This window comes from Scomber scombrus, chromosome 5 (genome assembly GCF_963691925.1).
Source record: "Scomber scombrus chromosome 5, fScoSco1.1, whole genome shotgun sequence".
NCBI lineage: Eukaryota > Metazoa > Chordata > Actinopteri > Scombriformes > Scombridae > Scomber > Scomber scombrus.
Genome location: NC_084974.1, coordinates 1,505,371 through 1,532,836, shown reverse-complemented (window position 1 = coordinate 1,532,836; position 27,466 = coordinate 1,505,371). Strand labels below are relative to the sequence as shown.

Below are 27,466 nucleotides of genomic sequence, written 5' to 3'. Positions count from 1 at the left end.
CATGGGAGGGGGGGGGGGGGGGGCTTGTGTGTTGATTGCTTGACTGGATGATTTTTGTTGTTCATTCTGTCATCAGTGGAATAAATGGAGGTTGCCTCCTAAGTTTTCCAGTCTGAGTCTCTGCCTCTGCTGCATGTCACACAACACACACGACCACCTACCCACCGGTTACATCAGTTCATTGTTAGTTTGGATCCTGACACGAGATTTGTTGACAGAAAGAAAAATGTAGAAATTCACGAGACTTGTCCTTTAAAGCATAGTGAAGAAGCATTCATATTGGCTGTAAAATGTCATTTTAATGGGTGATGAGAAAAAATCTAGTCCTCAGTTTTGAGCAAAACGATGACATTGATACAACCAGGAGAATTTCAACTGCAAGGACTAACTTAAAACTGACATTAGACTTGGCAGAGTAAACATGGCTCATGAGTCCTGTGATAAGAAAGACTTGGTGAGGATGTGCTGTCTGTAGTGTGCAGCTGCTGGAAAATACTAAATGGGCTCTGTCCCACTGTAGTGCACTGTGTATCACCACAATATCAAACACTTTTTGGTCATTTTTTGGACAGCAGGAACAAATAGTGAACATATTATTGAGATATCATCACTTTTAAGTTAATATATATTGAACTTGTCCGCAAACAGTAGTAATGGAGCAACATTATCATTCATTTGGAGTTGTGTTTCTGTCCAAAGTCCAAAATTCACTCTCTTTTAGCTCTGTTTTTGCTCTCTACCAACTCCTGAGGGAAATATATATTTAGCTGCTAAATGCTCTACTATGTTCACCAGCTAGTCTACAGCTAACTGTGTCTGTTTGCCATTTGGTGCTGAGCAGGTAGTGTGCAGTGGATTTAAGAGCTTTTTCTCTGAAAACAGCTGCCTGCTGCATCTGTAACGCTGAGAGAGCACTGAGAGAACCAAAACAGTGAAGTTGCAGCTGGACAGCTAAACACTGAGCTGAAACTCACTATAAAGCTCCATACAGCTGAGGGGAGCTGCAGAGTCTCTGATAATTCAAACACATTACACACTGACAGTGAAGACTGTTTACAGCTACTTTAAAGATAAATGTAATTGTTTAGGGTGTATAACAATATGAGTTCATGACCTGTCAAACACCTCAATTGCTCAGCTGATGAGCAGATACTGTCATTCATCTGTCGATTTAACATAGGAAACATACCAGGCTCTGTTTGTTCAAGTTCAGTTTTTATGGATGCTTTTGAAATGAAAGTCTGCATTTATCGGTCTGACACTTTGAATCGTCTTCATCATCATCTGAACTGGATTTCCTGCTGCCTCCAGCTAAACGCGCCGACATGTGCAGAGCTAATTACTGGTATTAGTTTTAGAATGAGTTTCAGCTCTGACACAGAGGACCTATTTTCCCTGAAATTACACATGCATGAAACAAAAGAAAAACTAAATCAGTGTTTCATGTCCTTTTTAAGAATTCTCAGGGTCAACGCCGCTGTCGACACTTCTCAAAGCAGAAGAAAAGTGTGTGCTTTAGAAAAATAACACCTTTGTTTCATCGGTACGCTCTCTGGAACTCTAAGAACAAAAGAACATCAAAAGTCTATATTGCAGAGTGAATGGAGAGATGTGAAGTGAAGACACACAGCAACAACACACTTCAAATCAGAGACACAAATCCAGTCCTCAAAGGCATTCTAAAACAATCACCATCATTTATTTACAATATATTAAACTGTAATGCAAAATTTATAACAAGTGGTCAATTTGTTCAATAATGAAAATAAACATGAACTATTTTCAAAGCTAGCATTAATCATACACATATTTATATATAAATACTGTGTGCAGTCTGCTCTTTAGTTTTGTCTTATGAAGCCAGACACTTTTATCAGGGCCAATAAGGTCAAAAAACACATTTCCACACTTGTGTTGACTGCATAGAGAATAAAAATGAAAACACGAGTCTACAAAAAGCATGTATAATACAATCACACCCAACTTCTCCCACAATGAAGGACATCCACAACATTTTTCAGCTCCAAATAGCCATGTCAAGTTCTTCTGGACTTTAAATGGCTTTCAAATATCTTAATACAACTTAGTAAATACCAGACAGAGGACCAAAGGGTGCGATGTAACACTTAAGCAACCTTGACAATGCAGGTTTCTGTTTCCATGCTGTTTACAGGGTTAAGAATAAAAGACAACCTGACAGACAAACAGGCCTCAAAAGACACCGAACAGTATTTCACAGTTTTAGTTAAACAGGCTGTAGTGTGTCCAGTTAATGCAGTTACAGTTTAAGTACCCAGAGAGGCTTTAAAGACTAAGGCTGGTGATAGTATACATTTTTCTTATTGTCAACAAATCCCATGAAAACATAAATTCTGTGAAACGGAATTCATTCATTTCATAGTAAATGCTGTGATTAGCAGAGGTGCAAGTCAAGTTGGTGAACTAAGCTGTTAAATTCAGAAGATGTGAGACGTGGGAGGAAATGAAATAAATCTGTAATGATCTGTTCAAATTCAATTCAATGTAAAAAGGCAACAGGTCATGTCTTGGTCTGATCTACTGCATGCCCTGTTGCCCTATCTGTAAGCTAGGCGGATGTAGTATGTTTATGCTAACACTGGCATAAAAAAAAACTAGCTAGCAAACTAGCATTTTTGGATTTTGTTTGCTGACTTTGGTTAAATCTATTTCCACAACAATAACAGTTTGTTTCTGAAGTGAAGCTGGGGAGACACCAGGGTTCAAAAGAATGTTAATTCAACAATGTAGGTTATTCATTTGAATAGGCTACATGTTAGTTCAAACTAGATTTTTTTTAAACTAACAGCTGTATTTGCTGTGTTGCCGTATCCACTTTTACATAACCTTGCTGTGCCCTACATCACCAAGCTTCCAGACTATTACCTATTTATAACCTATTTAAGCGATGAAACATGGTTGAACTTCACTGTGTTTGATGTGAGCATCCCTTTAGTCTGCTGCTGAAAATAGTCCTCAACAAATGCATTACTTCCTCTTGTTGAGTAATGTTAAAACCTACAATGAGCAGCTTTTTTAGGAAATTACTGAGCCTTTATAAAAATGAAACTAAATATTTGTGGGGTGTTTTTACATTATTTTGTTACACTTACATTTCCTAACCCGATGTCCCAGAGCCATCTGAGAAGTTGTCCATGGAAACTTTATTTGGAAAACTTAAAAAAAAAAAAAATTGGTAGGTAGATGAACCATCTGTACATCATCGTCTATGACCGTCATACCTTGTGAGGCAGCTGGATTCATGACACTGATTGGTCCGAACCACCAGTGGTTCGGGGCACAAGCAAATAACTTGAAGACTGACAAGATGGATTCTAGCGTGATCTTTTGATCTTGGAAATCCAGCTGCCTCTGAAGGTAATACTGTTCCCAAAGGTCAAGAAGACACAATGTTGGTTTTGGTCTCCATGGGAAATGTTGACAATATGAAAATGATAGTGTAACGCCAGCTTTCTCCTTTAACATGCTGGTTGAGGGTACCATCTGCTCAGTGGTTTTTGGGGAGAAAGCAACAAATGACTGGTGCCCATTGTCAAGTACATTCCCTTTGGAAAGGAAAAGCACATCAAACTGAAAAGCGACAAGCACAAAGTTGTTTCATCACTAAAGTAATTCCGGTGAGTACTTAATCATATCAAGTCAAAATAAAAATAAGACATTTCACAGAGGTGCTATATGCTCAAACCTCATGGAAATGATTTTGCTTGACTGCAGTCCTCTGCAAAACAAATCTGTCAAACATCAAAAACAAAAGACTCAAAAAGAGAAAAATGCTGTGCTTTTATTGCAGAGCAGTTAGTAATGCAATCCTTTTCCCCTGTAAAGAAGAGATCATTTGCCGGCAAAAGGCAGAAAAAAAAAAACTTTCAGGAAAACAAAAAGCGAGCAGATGATGATGAGAGCGTCTTCAGTGTATGCTGCAGAAGTTCATGAAACAGCCCAGCTGCAGAGAAGCCAGCTGTAGAGGAGCCCACTTAAATCAAATGGCACTTGTCCCGAAAAAGAGAAGAAAAAAAAAGAACTGGGACCTTTCCCAGGATTCAGCATCAATTGGCAATAACAAGAACAGTGTACACACATACTTGGAACAAAGGCTTTTTGGCAATACATTGTACTATGGTGAAACATACTATTATGGTGTACTATATGTAAAGAAGAGAGAGAGAGAGAGTGACAAAGAGAGAAAGAGAGGATCTATTATCATTGCAACCTCAAGTTCTTTGGCTCAGTTACAACCATGATGGAGGTTAAACAGGATGGCTGCTCAAGCCAAGCAACTGCAGCTTGCATGCAACCAGCAGAGTGGATTGGTAAAAATGGAGCTGCAGTGTGTGCAGTGAGGTTAGACTGATGAGTGCTAATTTAGACTGTAGTTTTTAAACTATGACCAAAGCCTGTTTGGATCTGCCTGTTTGGAAGCTATGACAGGAGTGTTACAGTATTTGAATGTCAATGTTTTCCTCTAGGGTTGTGAGTATTTGTGTGGTTGTGTCCAACTGACCACAGCTGCAGTCAACTTTGCATGCAAGACAAACTGCCACAGGTGAATGAGGGTGCGTAGCTGTGTGTGCCAACAGCGAGGACTACGATGCTGTCTCATAAGGCCCGTCCTCTCCATCATCGTCTTTCAGATTACTACTGTATTTGTATCGGGAGTAGTAGGAGCCCTGGGTCGCCCCGCCCTCCTCTTTCTCTTCTTCCTCTTGCTCTTCATCAGATCTATCGAAGCAGTAGCGTCTCCTGCCAGGGGGGCTATATTGGGAGAGAATCAGGGAAGTTCATGTGAGTACAAGCAATCTGACCAGAAGACTGTACAGTGGCTAAGAGAGCCCACTGCACTGCAACTTAACATAACATGAGAAGGACAAAACGCAAGCAAATGAAGAAAATGTTGCCGTCATGTTGAGAATCTGCATACACTGCATTTAGAAAGAACCAATATATCTAAGTCAACCAGGGGTTCATAAAACTGGTTATGGGAAGACTATAGAAAATATTGATTCAGTGTTTGGTTAGCAACCTTCTAACTGAGATTGTTCTTTGACCTCATGGAACTGTCACGAAGAAGACTGTCTACCATGTTTTGACTTTATATTTTTACAACTGTTCTGTCAACAGAAGTGAGTAGGAACAACTGTTGGACACACCCTGAATTGCAGTTTTAATAATCTGAATGCATAATTATATCAGCCACATCTCGTGTTAGCCTTTTACTAACTACTAGCATGTTCATCAGTTTCTTATATCCCATAGAAACATGTGTTGTAACTCTAAGAAGTTCTCTATGTTTTTTTTTTTTTTTAAACTTGCATAATTTCTGTATATGCTTGCTTTTTTTTTCTGGGCCTCCTTCATTTGCTTGTGTCTTGTCTGTTGTCTTCTGTCTATTTGAGTAACAGTGTGTTGAGCTGCCTAGTGCCACATTAGAGAAGCTGTAGTCTAAGCCATGTTGTGACGTTAGCCTGTCCTCTAGTATCTAGTGGGCACTCCAAGAACACAGTAACCTCATGCAGTGTGGTACCATAGTAACATGCAAAACTCTGTTCATATTATTGTTACAATGTGACGAAATGTATGCCAAACATCTCAAATATTACTAATATATTACTAATGATCTCTGACACAGGAAAAAAAATCAATCTATATTACCAGTCTACATGAAACCAGCACAGCTTTTTAAATATTATTTAACATTCAAACTGCTTTAATATAGCAAACTTGGGGTTAATTACTGTCAACTGTGCATCTCAAATGAATTTGCTACTTGGTGTAAATCAATGCTCAGAGTCTAATTATGCCTGCAGTTGTAGGGCTGGAAGGAAAAATGTATTATGGCCTCTCTTAATTGACTCCTGTTTTAATGTTTCTTGTGTGATGAATCCAAGTGACATCTTGGGAGTAATTAAAGGCTGAGTTAACATCCACATTGAGTGCATGCCTCCCGCCAACTACATTTCTCAGTGTGATGATGAAATTCACTGCACGCCCAAGTCTGTCGCGAAAGCCTTGACATCGTTAATGCAGTGAAAAGAAAGTCACATTATTTCTGGTTACTAATATTTGGCTTGAAAATGAGAATGTGTAATAGTTACCATCAAAAAAGGTCAGCATGCATAAAATAACACATCATCAAAAATGCATCCCGTGAATAAAACTTCTGAACTGAAAAAGTCTAATCCCATTCAAACACAATGAGGAGCATTTAATGTGCTGACTGATGTGAGTAAAAAGGTCTTTGATTGGTTAGGGTCACACCATGCTTTAAAAGCACTCTTCAAAGTAAGTCTGGATCAGGCAAGCACCTACTGCCTGTCTCAGTCACTGTCTGGCCGGTACAGGTACTTCATCATCAGGCTGTCAACCTTCTTCTTCCTCTTCTTGTCATCCTTTTTGTTAGGAGGATGGTTGTCGCTCTGCGCCCCAACTTCTCCTTCCCCTTCTGGACTGGACACCTTTCGAGTTGGGGCTTTCTTTACACTGTTGGTGCTTCGGTAGGAAATGGTGGAGGCACCAGAGCTTGAATCTGACCCAGAGTCCGACTCAGAATCTGTAGACGATGATGATGAAGACGATGATGAGTAATCTTTCTTCTTGGACTTCTTCTTGGACTTCTTGGACCTCCTCTTAGAGCTGCTCCTGTGACGACGGTCATTGTCTGAGTCAGACTCGGAGCTGTGGCTTCTCTTCTTTTTCTTGCTTTTGTTTTTGCTCTTGCTGCGCCGACTGCTGCAACTGCTGGCACTGCGAGACGCTCTCATGCAGTCCACTGCGGATGCAGAGCGTCTAAGACTGCTGGTAGGACGACTACCTTCTCCATTCCGGATACTCTTGCCTTTTTCTTTATCGTTTTTGGATTGTCCTTCATCAGCCTCAGAGTCTTCCAAGCTTGTGCGCTTGAATTTGATAGGCTTGAAACTCAGAACCTCATTGATAGCTTTCTCCAGGTCTGGGTCAAGGTAGTTGCGATGACTGACAGGTTTGATATCCAAGTCATCAATTGGGTCATCATCCATTGCTGATGATCTAGCTTGTGGTGGTGGCATGGACATACTGCGTCCAGAAGAGGAGTGCGGGCTGTATGCTGATCTCTCAGTGAAGGCCACGCTTCGACTATCATCAATATCGACGTCAAACTCACTGAGGCGGCAGCTGCGTGCCAGAGACATATGGGACTCAGCTCGGCTGACACTCCCAGGACTGCGACCACCAGACCGCCTACTAAAACAAGGGCTACTGGGACTGCTGCCATACAGTGATCGGCTGGTCCTGCCCTCATCTAAGCGTGTGGTACTTTGACGGCGTCCAAGTGGGCTTGACAGACCCAAGCTAATGGTAGACTTAGCATCATTCTCTGGGCTTAATCCAAGACGGGTGGAGGCCCGACTTGGTGCAGTGAATGAAATGGTTGATTCTTTGTCAAAGTCACCCCAGCGGCTGTCCATGCCTTTCCTGGCCCGACTGTTGGCCTCTGAGTAGGCCTGGGAGATGACTGATTCTCTGCCATTCATGTCATTTCTCCTGGAGCTGACTGAATAGGTGTCATCCTGACGACCTGTGGTTTTGAGTTTAGCCTTATGGAAAGATGGGGCATCCTCTGAATTTGCGTTTTCCTTTAGGGTGCTGAAGAGGGCATCCCCTTTGGAATCAACGTTGGCACGTTTTCTGTAGCTAAGGGAGCTCATCACTGACACGGGCCTGCATGACTCTACGTCTTTGCCTTCTTTATTTGCCTCTTTCCATTCCTTACCCTCTTTCCTTTCTTTTGCATCTACGTTTACAGCAAATCTAAAAAGAAACAACAGTGGACAGGACGAAGGAATAAAGACAGTGGGTGACAAAATGACAAAGATGAGATATCAGGGCAAGACAAGGTAAGTAAAAGAAGAGAATATGAATCAAATGATGAATGAAACTTGAAAAACAATGAAAACACAAATGTGATGAGACACGAAAGAAGTTTAACTAAATGAGATGACAGAAATGAAAAGGGTAAAACAGCGTAACTAGAGACTGACTATCCAAGGAATAACAAATGTTTACTTCCCGCATTGAAATGTTAGGCAAACACCAAAATATTTTTTGGCCTAACAGAAGACTTCATTGACCACTGAAGACTAAAAAAATGGTACGAGAATCCCCTAAAACGCCATTTCTTAAAAAGCCAGTAATTTAAATGTTTTTGCCGATGTGCCATTACAGCAAGACAATAATGTTCCAACCAGAGTTTGGTTCCAATAGACAGTTTCATTTTGGATCTGCTTCCATGTTCATATAATACATATAATATATCTTAAGCAAAGAATCAAACAAATCATGTATCAAATGTCTTTTCTCTTCAGTCTTTTTTAAATTTGTAAAACATATGCAACAAGCTAAAGAGCACATGTTTTGTAAATGGAAAATCGAAGAATTAGAATTAGATCGTTTGAGTTTTAGCTGTTACATATTAAGTTGACTGTTGCTTCTTAAAGTTGCTGGAACCTCAATTGCATAGATTTGATGAAGGATATTCAATAAAATGCTATTAAACCACAACCATGATTACAAGAAATTGTAGAATTTTAGAAAAGAAGAATAGAAGACATTATACAGCTAGAAAGGTAGAGTGGTTTTACAGGGGGAAAAATACTTTGCTGAGGAAAAAACGATTCAAAGTATCAGCAGATGGAACATTTGGAAGGAGTTGGAAATAAAGTTTGTCCTTTTCTTATAATTAACTGATGGGGTGAGTTGTGTTCTTATAAAAAATATTTTGCTCTGTGTTTTTTCTAATGAGAATAATATTGAACCAAAGGTATGTATAACATTGGTCCTAAATAATAAAACTGAATTTCCCTCGTGAAGATTGTCATTATAGTCACCCCATTGGGGTCATTTCTTCTTGTCTGTAAATGTCTCCCATATCAGTGTTTTGAAGTGATGTTTTAAACCTCATGGTGAAACATGTACTGAGCCAGTAAAAGTGGCAAATAAAGTCATGTGAATGTGAAAGCTGCTACTACATGGGGCAGTGAGGACTAACTCTATGAATCAGTCAGTGTGTGTCTATGGGAACATGCTGCTTAGAAAGATTTAAAAATTCCAAAAGTTTTAAAGTTAGGAGAGGCTCCACTCACGGAGGGGAGTTAAATCTTTTGGTAAGGAGACAAATCTGGGGCAATCGAAGCTGTCAGCTGGCAGACACATCCATTAATCTCAGCGAGTGGCTCAGGTAGACTATGCCAGCTGGCCAATCGGCATGTTGATAAATCTACCATGGAGGTGGTTTGTTTTTAGAAGAAAAAAAAAAGCCCCCTCTTCACCAAGAGGGTTAGAATAAAGACAAAACAGCTTGAAAACACATTTAGGTAATAGCAGTCCTCTCAGTTCAACCAAATACTCTGCTGTGATTGTTGTATTTCCTATGTAAACTATTACATCCAGACACACTGAGTCTAAAGGCATACCATCTTTCTGCTCAGGTGATAGTAATAACATCTGCCTTTGTGCTCACCTGGAACTTTTCAGGCTGCCATCATCTGAGAGGTTCTTGGTAGAACCTTTGCTTTTGGACAACCAGGACTTCACTCCATCCACACGATCCTCCAACTCAGAGTCTGTGTCTGATTCCCCTTGACTGGTGAGGAGTCAGAGACATAAAACAAGTCAGAGGAGGCAAAGGAGATACAAGATCGTAAATTAGGTTATACATCGAGATAATAAAGGAGAGGAGAGAATAAGGTGAGATAACTGTATGAAGAACAGGCTGGAAGTGTTAGAGTGGCAGCAAATAAGGATTGTGGCATGTATTCTGGATAAAGACAGCACATGCAGTCAGCTCATAGAGCCTCTGTAAACACACAAACATGCCTATGAGAGGTCGTATAGATTGAAACACCACACGCCAACTTCTCACTTGTCACTGTTCTAACTGTTAGATGAGGGCTTTCATGCCTGCAGTTAGCTGGCAATGGAACATTCAACAAACAGTCAACCTTTATTTTTCCAAAGATACACAGCACACCATGTCGGCAACAAAACTCAACAATGAAGCCTGAATTATATAGAACACTCAATTGTTTATATCTAGAAGACATGTCATAGAGGGGAGTGTCAAACTGTCAATATGGGGGTAACATTTGGACCATTTGGTCTCTCCTCAAAAGCAGTCCGGGTGCTGCAGTAAGTTGCACACTCTGAAAGAGACAGAAAAAGTCTAAAGAAGACTCGAGAGTTTAAACCTCACCTCCTGCCCAACCCCTATGTTATGATGTATAGTTGCAATAACACTTTTGTTTGTGCAATATTAAGGGTAATTGTGTAATAATGATGGCAGTATGGGGAATGTCTTGTGTGTATCATGTGTTTTACCTTCCTTTTAGTTTAAGTACTAAATATTTATTTTTCATAGTTATACTGTCTTTTATAAGCTCTTTTTTAAATGTTTACTTATGGCACCAATAAGGATTGCTTTCAATTTCGCTGTTCATGTACAATGACAATAAACACTATTCTATTCTATTCTATAAACAGGTGTCAGATGGTTGGTTTGGGAAATGTACAAAAATGATGATGTCATAATTAAACAACGTAACATTGTACAATTGTTTTCTTAGGCTGTATAGTACATGAGTAGTAAACTGACATGTATGACCTGTGCTCTTTTACATAAGCTGGTTTTACTTGGCTGTCTCTCTAGATCTGATTGACCTGCACACCTAAAGATGTAACAGGTGCATCAGAAGGCAACAGCACTTTATTTTTTACAAGATATACCTGGATATATTTAATCACTTTCAGACATAAACCTCCTCCCATTAGAGTGAAATGTCTAAAAAGTAAGAGTAAAAACAATGAGGCAGTTTGTCCTTGTATTTGTGTCTCTGTATTATAACCAATGTTAAAAGATGACAAAAGTTGGCCAACTTATGTTGTAAAAAAATAAATTAAGATGTTTAAACTGCACAGCAGAGTGGCAGAAAATGTCCAGATTTACCTTTCATCTGTCATCTGGTAATTATTTTCATCATCAGCCCTGTGCACACATGCAGTCATATGCATACACTTGTAATTTCAGTTTTTGACCGAATGATTTGGTACACAGCTGGGCACTGCACTGTTTTTCCTCTCAATTATCATTACACGTTCACACACCACTGCGAGCCACGCAGTACAATGGAGGGCTTGTCATAAAATTTGACACGGATGAAAAGAGCGCAACACTCATTAAGTGCCGTCAAAGCCCAGTGCTTGTGTGGCGCTGTGAAATTAAGTTGTTACAGCTTAATAGTCCTACAGAGACATCAGAGGGGGTGGCTCAACATCTCTGCATCTGCTTTCGAAAGCCGCCCATTTTGTGGTGGAGGAGAAAGAAAAACATTGTTCTCTCCAGCATGTAGAGCTCAGAAAAGACCCAGCACCACCTATAATTAAAATCATTAGCAGTCAAAGACAAAAGCTCGCTGGATTTCAAAAGGGGGATTTCAATGGCTAGTGAGATCCAAATGTATAGCCTCCTAGCTTTTATGGAATACAATAACCTTGGACGGTAAAGCTGGGACGAGGAGGGAGGGATGGGGGGAGGGACGGGGGTGACGGGCTCTTAAGCTGTAATTAGCTTTGCGGAACATGCCTCGACTATTAGACAATCTGGGGATTTGCTGCAGCCGAGTGTCTTTGTCTTTGGCACTGTGGACTAACATCAGGTAGCAGAACCTACAATCTAGAAATGTTTCCTCATATGACACTTTTTAGAGCTCAAGCCTCACAAGGATTTGTGTGTTTGCCAAGTTATGGTGAGTCAACACTTCCCTTCCACCCTCTTAAATTAAGTTAGCCTATTTCCTCATTGTCAACACTGTTTTAAATAACTCCTGTCTTGAGAAAATGGGAAAGTGGACATAGGAAATTAAGTGCAGTTAAGGGCTTGTTTGACCTTGTAACCTCAGTGATAATCCTGACTTTCCAGGAATTTACAGCAGTGTGAAAAAATGACAGTTTTTGGTGCGTACAAAACAATGATGTAATATAAAATACTTTCTCTTTATACATTTTGGAAACTCAACTTGTGAGTTATGCTCATTTTTGTGTTCTTGTACTGCACCAGAGGATGCTGGGAGGTGGTCGGGGTGAATGGTGGGAATACTAAGAGCAGGATTTTGACTCTGGAGAACAAGGTTTTCATCCTGTGTCCCCTGTTTGGATAAAGTTTGGGAATGATGGTTTTGGTTTAATTGTTTTTTATAGTGAACACGTAATCTTGTGCTTCAAGTCAGTGATGACTATTTTGGTATTTATCCAAGACCATGATATTTCAAACCCCATATAAACCCCACAGTTCATTTTCACTTTACATTAAATACATTTCCATCATTATTGCTATGTTATATTTTCATGTCTTAGGTAAAATAGGACATGATATTGTGTGATAGTAGATGCTTTTTCTCCAAAAATGAGTGATGTAAAAGCTAAAAAATACACTCTCTCTGCTCTCTGAAACATGAATCAAGGTTTAATCACATTTATTGATCAGTCAGATCGACTATTGATGCTTTTTAAACACATCTGTTGTTCAAAATGTGGTAGAGACACTTTTTATTAGGAGGTTCTTAGACTGCGAAAGTCTAAAATAGGAACAGCATGTAAGGGTTAATCATACCCATGAAAACATTAATCATGCTTAAGTTGAAGCAATCATATGTTGATATCAACATTATAATTATGTTACACCTGACTGTAATGTCTGACTTCATTGAATTTGACAAAAACAAGATATGAAATATGAAAAATGAATGTGAGTAATTAAAAAAAACCCTCAGGCTGAAAATGTCACATTATACTAACTAGATTTACATGCTGCCCACATACAGCACATATTATGGAGTACTAGTGAATCTTATCCTGAATGAGAAAAACTTTGACTGTCCTCATTTCCTAAGACTCTCTTATCTGTGTACGATGCCATGATACATTCAGAGCACATAGAGAGGCCTCTCAGGTATATAGCCAAAACCACAATGGTAGGCACTATGTAATCGAGCACTTCACACATGGTGTCAACCACAATTTATGTCCCTGACCACCATACCATTAGTTAAGCCCTGCCGAAAGCCTGGGGGAAGCAAACAAACAGTTCTGAGGAGACATTAATTGTCTGTGACATTCTGCCGCCATTGGTTGTACATCTCTGTTACACACTATTACATTCATCATTAGCTACTATGGATCCTCCTGCTCTTCTCTGTTTAGCTTTGCTCCTCTGTGTCCCTGGGTCTTACAGACACCACTGTTTATGTCTCTGATATATGAAAGTGTTGGTCCAGTGCAGTCCCTGTGGCTCTGGAGCTCAGACAGGCATATGCATCCTCTCCCAGACCATCAGGAAACAGAAGCTTGGAGAACTCTTATCCACAGTGTCACATAGAAAGGTAACACTGCTAATGTGTGCTGCAAAGGCAAAGCTTCTGCTGCACTGGAGCAAATAGAGTTCAGTGAGGTATGAATCACTCACATGCAAATGATCCAAAACCAACTGAAGTCAAAAAAGCCATCCATTCTTTTGATTTGTTTGGTACTGTGTAAAGTGTACTGAGACTCTTTTACATAAACTGACCTACTTACAAAAGCCATTCCTTCTATAGTCAAAATGTGCACTAAATTTGTTTTTCAAATATCTTAAAATTAAGAAATGTAAAAAATCATCTCATCGTTTTCTCAGATTGTTTTTCCTTCTGATCTGCATTATTACAATAAAAATGTCAAATCAAACACAGCTGACTGTATAATTAGTGAGGAGGCCAACTGACATGCACTGTTCCCTTGATGGATGGATCACAACACATGAATGTGTCCACGTTTGTGGATAAGATTCAGAGTCGCTTGTTGGGTTTATGCTATGAATTAAAAAAATAAAGCCATTCTGACTTAAATATACACGGACAGGAAATCATCATAAAAACCAAGAGGCTCATCTGTATTCTGAAGCAGAATAATACTTACAATATCCTTTCACATGATACTTTTAACCAGAAGTCCTGCGGCATTAGGTATGTTTTTAAAACCACTTAATACAAATGGAATTATGTTGCATTAATATTAATATATTCAAACGAACAGCTACTAATTTATATTTAATGAAGATAAAAATGCATATTGCATCTTATCCAAATACCAGAAAAGATTAGCGCTTTTATTCAAATGTGGTGGTGCTAATAGCTTATTACAAATCAAAACACTGTGCTCTTTGACAAAACCCTGCACTCTCCAGCTCTGATGAGTAAGCCTTTACACCATCAGAATGCCAAACAGTGACGAGGCGGTGGAATGGCTTGGAGCCAGAGGTTAACGCTGCGTGTGTGCTCCTTCCCTGGTGAGCAAGGCGGCTTTTTGTAAGACATTTGAGGGTTCTGCATTATTAAGGGAGTGCGAGTCAAAGATTGATGAGGAACACACCCTCCCTTTTCTCCTCTCAGGAGGGGAGTCACCGCCGAGCCACAGTCACATCCAACCCTGGAGGGCCTGGGGAGAGCGTGAGGCTGACTGACTGACTGCTGTTCAAACACAACACAGCGGCGTCCCGATGAGACGCCCTCAGAGCGAGGCAGGGCAGTAAAAGCAGCACGAGAAACCCCTCAGCGACACACAGGAGAATTGCGAGGACGATCTCGGCCTCGAGCGACGATGACCAGAGAGATCATGACACTTCAGCCCTTCGGTTCACATCTTTATCAAGTGGTTAACCATACAGAGAATCTGAAGAGGGAGGCTTGTTTCATGCTGGGGCTCAAGTAACAGATTGTCAGTGGCGTTCATGCATCTCAGCATGTGAGGGCATGCAATGAAAAGTGGAGTAAACTGGGGTTATGAGGGAATCTCTGAGCACTGTTGATGATGCATTATCCCCGAGCCTTCACACATCAAAGGAAAATCCCCCCTTTGGATTTATTTTATCTCTGCCTCTTCCATGAGGCATTTCTTCTTTTTCAATTGGTGAACATGTGTGGATCTGGAACTAAGCTATGAAGGCCAGACGCCAAAACCTGATGTCTTAAAAAATTATCTCAGCAATCTGAGAAATATATCATGAAACAACTCAATTGGCCCAGAAAGCAAAGTGCCTTCTAAATATCCGCTCTTTTATTTGTCAGGGGGGGATTTGTCCTTTAAATATCAGCTCTTCTCTACAGTATGACATCCAGAAGTGATAGACTAACTGGACCGAAACTTTCTCTCTCCACATCAACCTCTTGTGTATGTTCAAAGACTGTAGAATGCAGCATCATTTCCAGTGGTGGAAAAAAAAAAAATAAAATCAGTTCAAGTTCCTCACGTTCTGTTCTTTCTTTTCTGATACTTTGTTACCATGTCTTGTAAACTGCTCGTGATGATGGGTGGAGGGACAGACAGGAGAAGACGACACAGAACAACGGAAAAATAGAAAAGAACATAGAAAAAAAGAATGAAGTCAAAAATAAAACAGAAAATGTGACTGATGCTTAAAATATCTCAATAATGGATGTGGTGGCAGATGCTGTGATGACCCGGTTTGTGTTTTCCTGTTGGCAGACTAACTGTACTGTACACATTGTGCTTTCAGGGGCATTGACTCAGCATGTTCACCACATTCTCATCTTGTGTCTTGCATACTTATGGGAGAAGAAAGCCTTACATTGGATTCAAATGACTCACAATACTCCTGTAGGAAGAGGAGCTCACTCTCTCTATGTAGGACTGTACTGAAAGATGAGTGAGGCTCAGTTGGCATCCGAGACAGTAAATACATTTTCTTACAAGGAGCCCGGGGACAGAACATGACTTTTTTTTTTTTTTTTTACTACGGGTTACTGAGTCATGGGAGAACTAGCTCACTGTGGTGCAACTAACACGCTCCTTTCCTCCTCTGCTTGTTATCTGAGTGCTGTTGAACCACAGAAGGAATTGACTGCTATCTCTGTGAGCTGAGTCCTGATCCTGTTTTAAAGGTGCAATGAGGATTTTTCACACTGATTGAAGTAAATCACCAGAAAAAAATCAATATCTCCACATGACAACCGGAAACACATTGACTATGACTTTGAATGAATTTGAACATTTTAATTGGATATGATGATCAATGTCATGCCTGTCTGTTAAGCGCAGGGCTGGAATCAGGACTTGGATAGCCTAGCTTAGCATACAGACTGGAAGCAAGGGGAAACTGCTGGCCTGGCTCAATCCAATGTTAATTAATACACAGAATATACCAGCAGATGTAAAGCTCACTGTGTAAACTGGGAGCAGTATAGTGATGAGTATTACATGACTGTACTGATGAATTTAGTGCTGTGGATAGATACATTATACTGATTTTTTAAAAAACAGGTAAAAATGGAGGAGGTGTTGAGTTTTCATTGACAGCAAATTAAAATATAGCACATCAGAAAATGTGGAGGCTTCTGAATTAAATATGATGAAATTTACAGAATTAGACAAATTACAGCAATTATACAAGGCTTGGAAATTGCACATACATGACTTAGTTTATGAGATATATGGGTCAATAACAAATAAGGGTTGGCAAGATGAGCAATTCAAAACTAGTTTTAAAAGCAGCATCAGGTTTGTTAAAATGTACATTTAGTATTTTTGTTGGTTTTATATCATTTGAAATGACATTTGCACCATTTTTCACCAAAAGTAAGACTGAATGCTCCTGAACATGTCAAATGGTGTAACCACAAAAGAATCATAAATATTAAATATTGTATCCACCTACAGTGTATTTAGGTTTATTTATACAAATAATTACTTATTATTACTATTACTAAAACATCAAATGAAGAGAAAAACATTTGGAGTATTTCTTCATTTAAGTTTGAAAGCATTTGTTAATACTGAGCAGAATATATCCTAAAAACAAAAAGAATAAATAATTGTGTGGCAAATAATGTGAAATTTGTTAAAAATCATAGTGTTGCATTTCTAAATGTGTATTATATTTATTCCACATTTTAGTTCTAATTTATTTTCCTGTATATAATCAGATTCTTATGAAAAAATACTGGTTACACCAATTGACACTGGGTTACTGTCAGAGATTTGGTCACCTGAAAAGGAAGAAAGTCAGACATCCTGCAAGACAATGGGTAAAATATTATTCTAATCAATATATAGAATATTCATTGGTTTAGTCTCAGATATTTTTCTAAAATGAATATTCTAGTCCAGTACACATCTTCAGCCTCTACATAACACAGTAACAGTTCAAAAACTACAACAAGCTGCTGCCCTTTAGTACGATGAAGACTGGACTGCTCATATTTTACTCATTAGTGTCTAAGCTGCATTATAACTGAACTTATTATATACCTGTAAACAAAACTATGACAGATAATTCATTGGGCAAGGCTTTTAAAATTAGTTTGAAAACAGCTCCTCAAACATCTAAAATGTCAAGGATCTCCAAACCAATAAGTGAATGTTATTGTACCTGTTGATAAGGTCTTCATTGTCATCACTCTCCATCTCATCCTCAATGGCAGCCTGGAGGTCGCCGATCCTTTTGAAGGCTAGTTTGAGGTCTGCCTGCAGGCTTTGATTAGCCGCCTCTAAGCTCTCAATGTCCATTTCCTGTTAATGAGACAAGAGATGGAATTAACCTTTCTGCTAATCGAGACCAAAGGTTGACCGGTTCGATGTTTGGATTTATAGCTGATGGATGTAATGCAGATACTCGTGAAATGTCAGGGAGTGTCTGACTGCACTGCTTGCTCATTGATAATTGTTAGGAAGTCTGTCACATCCTTACCAGCTCATGTTTTTTGCGGCTGGCCTCGCTTTCCTTTTTGGCCAGTTCCCCCATCTCCTCTTTGATGTCGCGGATCTGTCTCTGCATACGTTTGTTCTGTTCCTTCTCACGGTTCTCACTGCTGCTGCGCTGGTCCCGTTCCTCTGTCAGTTTCTCCAGGTTCTCCTTAAGACGAGCTACAAGGCTCTGCACAGGGGTTCCACAGCAGTGTCAGAATGATACAATGCATGTGTAATACATACTGTATAGTATATACACACAGAGGCTGACTGACATCTGTTTGAGAATAAAGCTGTCTCGTATAATATAATGATATGAATAGATGGATGTTGTGGTTCAGCGAGTATGTAGCACAACGATTTAACTCCACAGAACTCCACAGAAGTGTAAAGTATTGATGAGCTTATTTGCATTGGAGCAATACAGCAGACTTTCATCATATACTAGAGTTTAATATATAGGAGTGTACACACTTATATCTGTTGGGAGTCTATATTCAGTGTGTGCATGAATGCAAGAGGCTCACTTCATCAGCCAGTTAGCTCCTGCATTAGCCACCGGCCCTGTCCATATTTCACATAGTGAGTGGGTGTTGTACTCTGCCTCCTCACATATGTATTGATTGAGAGCTGCTACCTCCAGCTTTGATGAGTTACACCACTCAAGCTCAACTATTCACTCGCTGCATTTTTTAATGTTGGTGAGAAGTCCAAAATCCAAAAGGCAGAGTTAGTGTATGTTTTTCAATCTGCACATTTCACCACAGGAGACAAATCCTGCTACCTCTTTAAAAATTCACACTGAACAAATATATTTATTTTGACTTTGGAGGGCGAGGGCGAGGAGCAGAGGGGGTGTGCCTGGCAGTGAGCACATTGCACAGCTAGTAATTACTAAACTGAACCTGCAAATTGAGCGCAGGGTCATTATATCAGTGGGCGAGAGAGGATTTCAATTTCTCCCTGGGAGCGTGCAGATGGTAACCTTTATCCTTCACTTGTGCTTTTTGTCTCAGGCAAAAATCTAAAAGTAATTTGAAAATGACAGAATAACAAATGGCATTGTCAAGTGGGAGTAACAGAAGCTAGAGGACGAAGTAAAGCAGGGATGGCGATATCTAACTGGCAGTGGACTGAAATCTTACGGAGCTACAGTAGATGCTCTTGTGGAGCCAATAATGTTAAGTTTATAGTGACCTTTTTCCATCTCTCTGGCCGCTCTCTGACCCCGGCAGCACATTTCACCCACCCGCCTCCTCCCATTCCTTCCATATGCTGGAGCGTCCTCTCCCAAACGCCTACCAGCACCACTATCACTCCACCACCTGTCTTTAGCTCTCACCTCCAGGCGTTTGACCTGGGTCTTCTCAAACTCTAGCTTGGACTCCAGCTCGCGGATCTTGGCCTCTTGCCGGCTGACCGTGGATTTCTCCACCATGGACTGCTCCTGGAACTCCAGCTGGCTCTGGAGGGCTTGCATCTAAGACAAAAACATACACACACTTATGTTAATAAATCATGTCAGTGCAGAGCAAAAAGATCACTGCTCTTTTGCCTCAGTTCTTATATTACCATTACTTCTCGGTGTCTACATGTTACCTCTAGGTGTGATCAATCGTAAGCACAGTATGATGTTCGTCGTTATGCTGACGATACCCAACTTTATATGGCTTTTGACCCCTATGAACTTTGGATATTAGCCAGGCTAGCTGTCCAGTGTTGCTAAGATAAGCTAAGGTAAGCACCTCCTGACTCAAGCTCTGTACTTAACGCACGTGAACAATAGAACTCTGCTTATCTCGTACTAAATGAAAGCATATTTCTCAACGTGTTAGTCTATTCCTTCTAGACAACATCAAACACTGATGTTTAGCTTTATATTGCTTTACAGTTTTGCCTTTCATTTCACTCCTCTCATCCTCCTCTCATTCGTTGCTGGGGATAATAGCTCCTGAAACACCTAACACCTGGGAGAATTCAGGACTCACATCAATACAAAGACACATATATTTTGTATGGGTGGAGTTGGGTGAAAGTGGTCTAATAACTCCCCTCCTTCTTTGGCAGGGTTTGATTTGTCAGGTACAGCACTGTCTGTCTGATAGACAAAAGGTTCCATGCAGCAGCAGTCATTATCAAGATGACACACTAGCGTTATTGCTTGTCTGAGTTTGGGAAACCAAGTTGGCTATCTGTGTCACATATTGCTGTCGCCAATCCTGCTTTGAATGACACATCAATTACATCAAGAGTTGTTTTTGTCAAGAGATCAATGCAAAGGCAAAGGAAAAGGGGCTGAGGCAATGCTGCACACGTTTAGAAATGAGATTCTCCACTGGACGCTGCAACCAAGGAGACTCTAGAAGCTTCTTGGTGTCAGGGGAGGGGGCTGAGACTGTCACAGGGTCACACAATTACAATCTGTCACCCAGGCTCTTCACATAGTAACTTGATGTCAATCAGCAGGAATTCTCTTGACGGCACTTTGCTGAAAGGGTCAGTTCACCCGAATTACAAAAAAGATATTTTCTCACTTAGTTTGGGTTTTATTTGACCAGGTTTATTTGTCCACTGTGCATTGCTACAAACTATATAACTGTTTAGCAAACAGTTGATATATCTAATTGAGTCAGTCTGATATCAGTCAGCCGATAATATCGGCCGATATTGGCTTATCACAGATATATCATATATATATATATATATATATATATATATATATATATATATATATATATATTTAAAGTTATATAGGCAAAATTTTATGTATATTTGATCCAAGTTTAATATATACGACTATGTTTTTTGTTGTTGTGTTTTATTATTTCTAGCAATTTATAATTATTCAATTTCCAGTGTAGTTTACTAATATTTAAGTTTATAGTTAAACTGTAAAATATCACAGCCTCTTTTGTCATAAGTGTTTGATAACCAAATTTCAAAGAAATGTGCATTTTATGTACATATTCTGTGTGAATAAGATTATCGGCTTATATATCAATATCAGTATTTTTTTACTCCCTAATATCGGTATCGCATCGGCCTAAAAAATCCAGTACCGGTAGGGCTCTACTTTCTACATAAATTATTGTTAATCATCCCTGGTAGTGTTTTAGGCTTGAGAAGATGAAATGGTGAGCAATATAACACGAATACTACATTATGTTTTGTTAACTAGTATCATAAAAATGGTTTACTGTCACTGCATGATAAGACTTTGAAGCTGATGTTGCTCTAATTCAGGTTGTCTTCATTGATCTGTGTGTTGGCTGCTGGTGAAGAGGTGTATCACTCAGCAAACTCACACAGCAGCAAGATCAGCTCCTGCATCATTTCCCCTCGCTGTGGTTTCTACGGTTGCAGGTTGTTGCAGCAGCAGCTCTCTCTAACTCGTAACCTGAGGCTTCCCATAACCTTCAGGTTTAACAGTCTTGTGAAGTTTTAGCACTATGTTATTCCTTGTATTTCCACTGTATTTTACAAACTCAGATTTGACTTCATGTGTGCTGTTGAACTGCAGTAAGTCTTTGTGGGACAGACAGCAATGAAAGAAGAGGCAGTGAAATTGTTATTTCCTTTCATATAATCCAAGTCATTGCTAGGACCTGTACAAGCCAATTGGTGACATCAAACTCATCACACCATTTTATAGTTATTCAGTTTGTGCCACTTTAAACAATGTTGTTTTTTACTTTTTAATAACCTTATTTCTCCTCTTTCATTTCTTTCCTGCACTGGATGGCTGTGTGTTGTATTGATACTCTTTTTTTGTTTCTAATACTTATGTTGTTCTTATTCAGCACTTTTATAGTCTTTCGACAACTCAATGCACTTTTACACTACAAGTCACATTCACCCATTCACACACATTCATACACTGATAACAGGAGCTACCACACAGGGTGCCAACCTGCTCTTTAGGAGGAAACTAACCATTCATACACATTCATACACTGTTGGTGCAGCCATCAGGAGCAATTTGGGGTTAAGTATCTTGCCCGAGGACACATTGACATGTGGACTTTAGGAGACGGGAATCAAACCGCTGAGCTTCTGTTTAGTGGACAACCTGCTCTACCTCCTGAGCCACAGCCGCCCCTCGGTCACGATTGACAGCTTGACCAGCAACCCTTGAAAGTATCTAGAATTAACTTTAGTATCACCTCCTCGGCAGAGCCCAAATGTAGTTCCATGAATTCATCTTAGAAGAGGATGAAGAAGAAGATTTTTTTTAATACACATTTCCAGAGTCATATGTCCTTCTTTTATAGTGTAACATGGTGTTCTTTTGGTCAGTTTGGTTGGGAACCTAGTTAGGTAAGATGGGAGATCTCCAACACATTTTAAAGCATTATAAATTAAATACAGGTTGTTATAATAAGTTGCTGAGCATCATTTCAGTAACATGTATGAAATAACTTGAGGACTGGTTTGCTGTTCTGGCCTTCAGACACAGGGGTGGAGTTCTACTCAGTCACATCTCTCGCTGCCCATTTTTATTGCCCTTTCATACAAAATGCTAATTTCACCCAGCTGTCCTTGTCACTGTCAGTGGTATGCTAAAAGCAGAAAACCAGTGTCTACCTTCTCTTGCACCTCCTGCTTCTCCTTGAGGGCATCCTCCAGCTGGGCTTGGAGGTCACTGATTTGAGCCAGGTTCTGTGCCGACTGAAACCACAAAAACACAGAGAGGAAGCAAAGTCAGTGAGAGTGTTACTGTGTGCACTGTGCTGAGCAGAAATATGTTGATAGTTCATATTTTTGGCAAAGTCTTTATCTCTTTAGTACAGTTATACAGAATGCAGGCTATACATACAGCTACAACCCTAAAAACAACATCCCATCAAATGTCAAAAGAGAAAAAATAAATATATCCACTAAAACATGTGACATTACCTCGACAAGTCTAGGTAATGTCAGGCTGGTGAAAGCATATAAATACAGTTAATTTCAATGTGACGTGTGAAATATTTGAGACGAGTGCTTTTTTTTCTTTCTCTCTCCACAGTAGATGAAGCACTCTGCTACAGAGAGTCCCGCCGGGAATTCAGCTGCTTCAATTTAAACAGGAAGGATGGATTCATTTGGAGCCGATGGAGGCAGATCACTCATCATTCCATCAGTGATAGAAAGGAAGCGTTTTCACTCCACTTTCATTTCCACTTGCTGCTCATCTGCACACACACATTAATTCTAATGGGGGCCGTTCAGCCCTCGCTAAATACCAACGCTTCTCCAAAACGATCCATCGGCAGAAGCAGATCATGTTAAACAACTCAATGTAAAGCTTGATGCAGGGACTCTACCTTTTACTATTGAATATTACTATATGTGGAACACGTCTGTAGGCTTGACAATGTGTGTGTTTGTGTATGTGTGTTATAATAATATTTAAAGCTTGCTGATACTTGCTGATTATTTTGAATTCAAAATCATACATGAGTCAGGCAATGTCATCCAACTGTTTTATGATGGATGATTGAGTTTCATTGATGAAACTGCTCGATACTACACTGGTTAAGTATTGGATATCCTTAACTTGACTCATCCAGATATTCACTGCAGTTTATGCATTTCAGCAGCCTACCACTCATTAACATCCTCAATTGTGTTTCTCTCACTTTCTCTACTGAATCGGCTGAAGCTAAGCTAAGCTAAGCTAAGCTAAGCTAAGCTAGTAGTTCAAACCTATCTAGTTCTGAATCACCATCTGGACCGTCTCAGGGGACTAAAGACACTGTCACTGTCTCTGTGCTGGTCAGTAGAGAATATGCTTTACATAGTGCAGGTGAAATGTGACCTGTCAGTGTAGACAGTACAGCTAGTGTTATGGTTCTATGACACCTGGATAACCTGTAGATGTGCAGTACATACAGTACCACTTATTCACTCATTTCTACATTGTAGAACAATATTTATTACAACAGCAAAGCTAAAGGCAGTTATCTTAACCACAAATTCAAACATATTTAGCTTTGCTTACACTTTATTTTCACTTACCATATAATGCATGTGCAATTTCATAGTTTTAATGCCTTTAGTAATAATCTACAATGCAGAAAATAAAATAAATAAAGAAAAAAACTAGTATTTAGGTATTAAAACAGCTGACAGGTGTGTTCACATGATTTCTCCAACCCTTTAAAAACTCTATTTCAAAGGAGAATGTTAAATAATTGTTAAACGTTATCATTTCTTACTATTACTACTATAGGTTTACTAATGCAAATGTAATGAATTCATGAATAATAATTTAATGTATCAAATTCCTTTAATTTAACAGTGTAAACCATCATTATTCCAGCAGTCTTGTGTGTGTGAGACAGACAGAGGAGAATGGAGCAGGAACACACCTGAGCCACAGCAGCTTTGTGTTTCTTCATCAGCTCATTCAGGTCCTCCTGGTCCTCCTCCATCCTGGACTGCAGGTCATTCTTCTCTCTCTGCAGACGACTCAGCTGCTCCTCCAGCTGAAACAGAGACAAACAAAACAAACAGACCTGTAAATAGATGGGCCCAGCTGTGTTGTCACTTTGTCAGATAAAATCAGCCATAAGACGGCAGCTGGTTCACACCAGGAGAAAACCCGAAAACATCCTCAAATAGATGTGTGATTCACATACAGTATGGTACATTTTGTTCTACAAGCTGAATGCTTTTGTATTGTGGCAGACTGATGACGTCTGAGGCAGAAATTAACTGAGACAAATGTCATTCACCACAAAAGAAGAGCTGCTACTCAGAAAATGTAGAGATTGAGCTCAGTTAAAACAAAGTGGACAACAAGTGACTCTGACTCACAGGCATGACACAGCATGCACAGTTTTCAATTTAATCTGATAGAAAATATATGTATAAATAATCTAACTCACTGATCATTAGCATCAATATATTATGTGTGTGTTGATTTCAGTAAGGAGCAGCAGTGCAGCTTGGGGAAAGAAAAAATATCAAATATAAATAACAAGTATAGTAAATAAAAGTATGTTCAAATCTGTGCATAAATGAATTGAGGGCCATTTTAACCTCCACTGACACACATGTTCATGAGGAAAACTGACTGGGTTAACCATCACTCGATGACATACTGTGCAGTACAAATATAAGTCAACAACCAAATAGACAAGTACGATATTTTAACAACTAATGTTTTAATGAAAATGTTGGTTCGAGAGAGGTTTGAGAGAAAAGAATATTTTTCTACAATGAGAACTATGTTTTGTCACAGTGGCAGGAATACACTGTGATACTTGCTGTAATATGCAGCATTATGTAGATGTTTTAATGGGTGAGCATGTAACTACCCTCTTCTTTTATTTTGGTTTGCATACATGTATTTATCATGTGTACTTAAAAGGAATAAGACTCGTTGGTTTTATTTTTTTATAGTGCAAAAACATTTTTAGATTCAAAATAAAACCTTTTTTCTTTCATAGGGTCACAATCAGTCCTCCTAATTTAGGAACGTTTTGAAACAAGACCAAACTAAATACTAATGCAGCACACTAACATGCTCAAAATGACAATGTTGTTCATGTTTGTTTCCAATGTTCACCATCTTAGTGTTTTTTTTCTTTTTCTACATGCATTATATACGTATTTAAAACATTATCTGTGTCCTATAACTCAATGTGGGACAGGTGGGATGTTTGGCATGACACAGAAACTCTATGTTATTACTAACTCATGCTCTCGAATTAATGATTTAGTAATTAGTGGGCAGTCATTATTAATGCAAGAGCACTATTCAATAATTTGTGCACCTATCAGCTTTGGTACCATCACAATAATATTTAGCTGCATAAAAAGAAGGGTTAGTATATCTAAAAGGTTATATATTTAAGTTAGTAAGAACATGCATCTTCTGGAGCTCTGCTTTGGCATTGTGGGTACGCCACTGAGTGCATAACAGAGATTTTCCTCTGACGTGAGCCCTTATTAGCTCCTACACAGCCCCCCTCTGATCACAGGGCCCAACAGGGGTTATTTCAGGCCCCAGTCATAACCAAGATATCCAATTAGGGGCTAAAAGCAAGCAGCAACTGCCTTATACAGTACCTTTAGCTGAGGGGAGGGACTGTGCTGAAGTAATCCTATTTCTGTAATGACTGGGATAATATACAAAAGAGATGGAGAGCTTGGTGGTGCAGGGCTATGGATTAATAAATGATGAATAATGTGACGATGTGAAAAGGCTAATGAATCCATTTGCACATAGCGAGTAGATGAGAGAAGTCAGGGACAGTCAGAGCTGACACTGTGGCATCTGTCTTATTAAAAAACAGAGTAAACCCAACGCACTGGATCAAACACCTCAAAATATGTGTTAGATTAGAACATTCAGTTTTATTTATTCCTTATTTATTTTTATTAATACCACCCACTGCTGAGACGCACCAAGGTGTACTTGAGGAACTAAAAATATCCGTGAGGAATCTGGGGCGGATTCATTTACATACCACTTTCCCTTTTTAAATCCACCGCTGGCCTCACTGAGTGCTGATAAAAGCATTGAAAGCAGCTCCAGCACTGCAGCAGAGGGGAAAAAATGTTGTGACGGACACTTGGAGAGAGAGAGAGAGAAAAAAAACAAAAAAAAAACGTGCCTGTCGCCAGCATCAAACTGTCATTTAACACATTTAACAATAGGCTGTCAGTGCAATCTCTCTCAGATTGCCACTGCTCTCTGTAGCAGGATAAAGCTGTTGAAAACATGCCAGACTATTTTCTCAAAACACTGCAATTATGGCGGGGAATGGCAGAAAGAACAGCGGACCATCTGAAAGAAATGTTATTTGCATGATTTTATCTTTGTTGAATTGCGGTGTGTGATGCAGCCTGGCCTGCATCAACAAGGCCTCCATTTATACAATAGCCATTTCTGTCATCACTTCTTGCAGCCGTTTACTTTCCCAGCAGGCTGGATGTGTGCTGCAGAGGTCATCCTCAAAGACAGCATTTCTAAACAAACAGCTGCTGACACATTCATCTGATCTCTGCACAATTCCTCTTCCACATCTCACTAAATGAGTCAGGCATCTTATGAAAACAATAACATTGTCGGTGTTTTTCAAAGTCAATTTTTTCTTTTCCTGATGCCATGATATAAAAGCAATATAAAGCTGAGATGAAGTCACCCATGATGCACCATTGGATGAAATTGAGGCCTGAATATTTGCACAGTTAAAATGGGATTGAAGTGGACCACAAATGTTGAGATGCAAATAACACCTGTTGTCCTGATAGAAGAAACAGTGAAGCTTTGGTTGCTACAGTGTTATATACTGGAGTAAATATACTGGAGTAAATATACTGGAGTAACTATACTGGAGTAAATATACTGGAATAAATATACTGGAGTAAATATACTGGGATAATTATACTGGAGTAAATATACTGGAATAAATATACTGGAATAAATATACTGGAGTAAATATACTGGGATAATTATACTGGAGTAAATATACTGGAATAAATATACTGGAGTAAATATACTGGAGTAAATATACTGGAATAAATATACTGGAATAAATATACTGGAGTAAATATACTGGAATAAATATACTGGAGTAAATATACTGGAATAAATATACTGGAGTAAATATACTGGAGTAAATATACTGGAGTAAATATACTGGAATAAATATACTGGAATAAATATACT

At 39.3% G+C, this 27,466-nt stretch overlaps 1 protein-coding gene across 4 annotated transcripts in view; it reads right to left on the bottom strand.

Moving 5' to 3' along the window:
- Nucleotides 1–1,674: 1,674 nt before the first annotated feature.
- Nucleotides 1,675–27,466, bottom strand: part of LOC133980129 (unconventional myosin-XVIIIa-like) — a 148,322-nt gene continuing 122,530 nt past the window's right edge. For 3 of the 4 annotated variants that reach the window (XM_062418715.1, XM_062418716.1, XM_062418717.1), the window contains 7 exons: nt 24,156–24,272; nt 22,387–22,470; nt 19,145–19,282; nt 17,804–17,989; nt 17,486–17,625; nt 9,533–9,655; nt 1,675–4,791 (listed from right to left, as the gene is read on the bottom strand). In XM_062418715.1, coding sequence (XP_062274699.1) covers nt 4,623–4,791; nt 9,533–9,655; nt 17,486–17,625; nt 17,804–17,989; nt 19,145–19,282; nt 22,387–22,470; nt 24,156–24,272 — 957 coding nt within the window. In that variant the 3' untranslated portion in view covers nt 1,675–4,622. The other variant, XM_062418718.1, reaches the window with a different exon arrangement.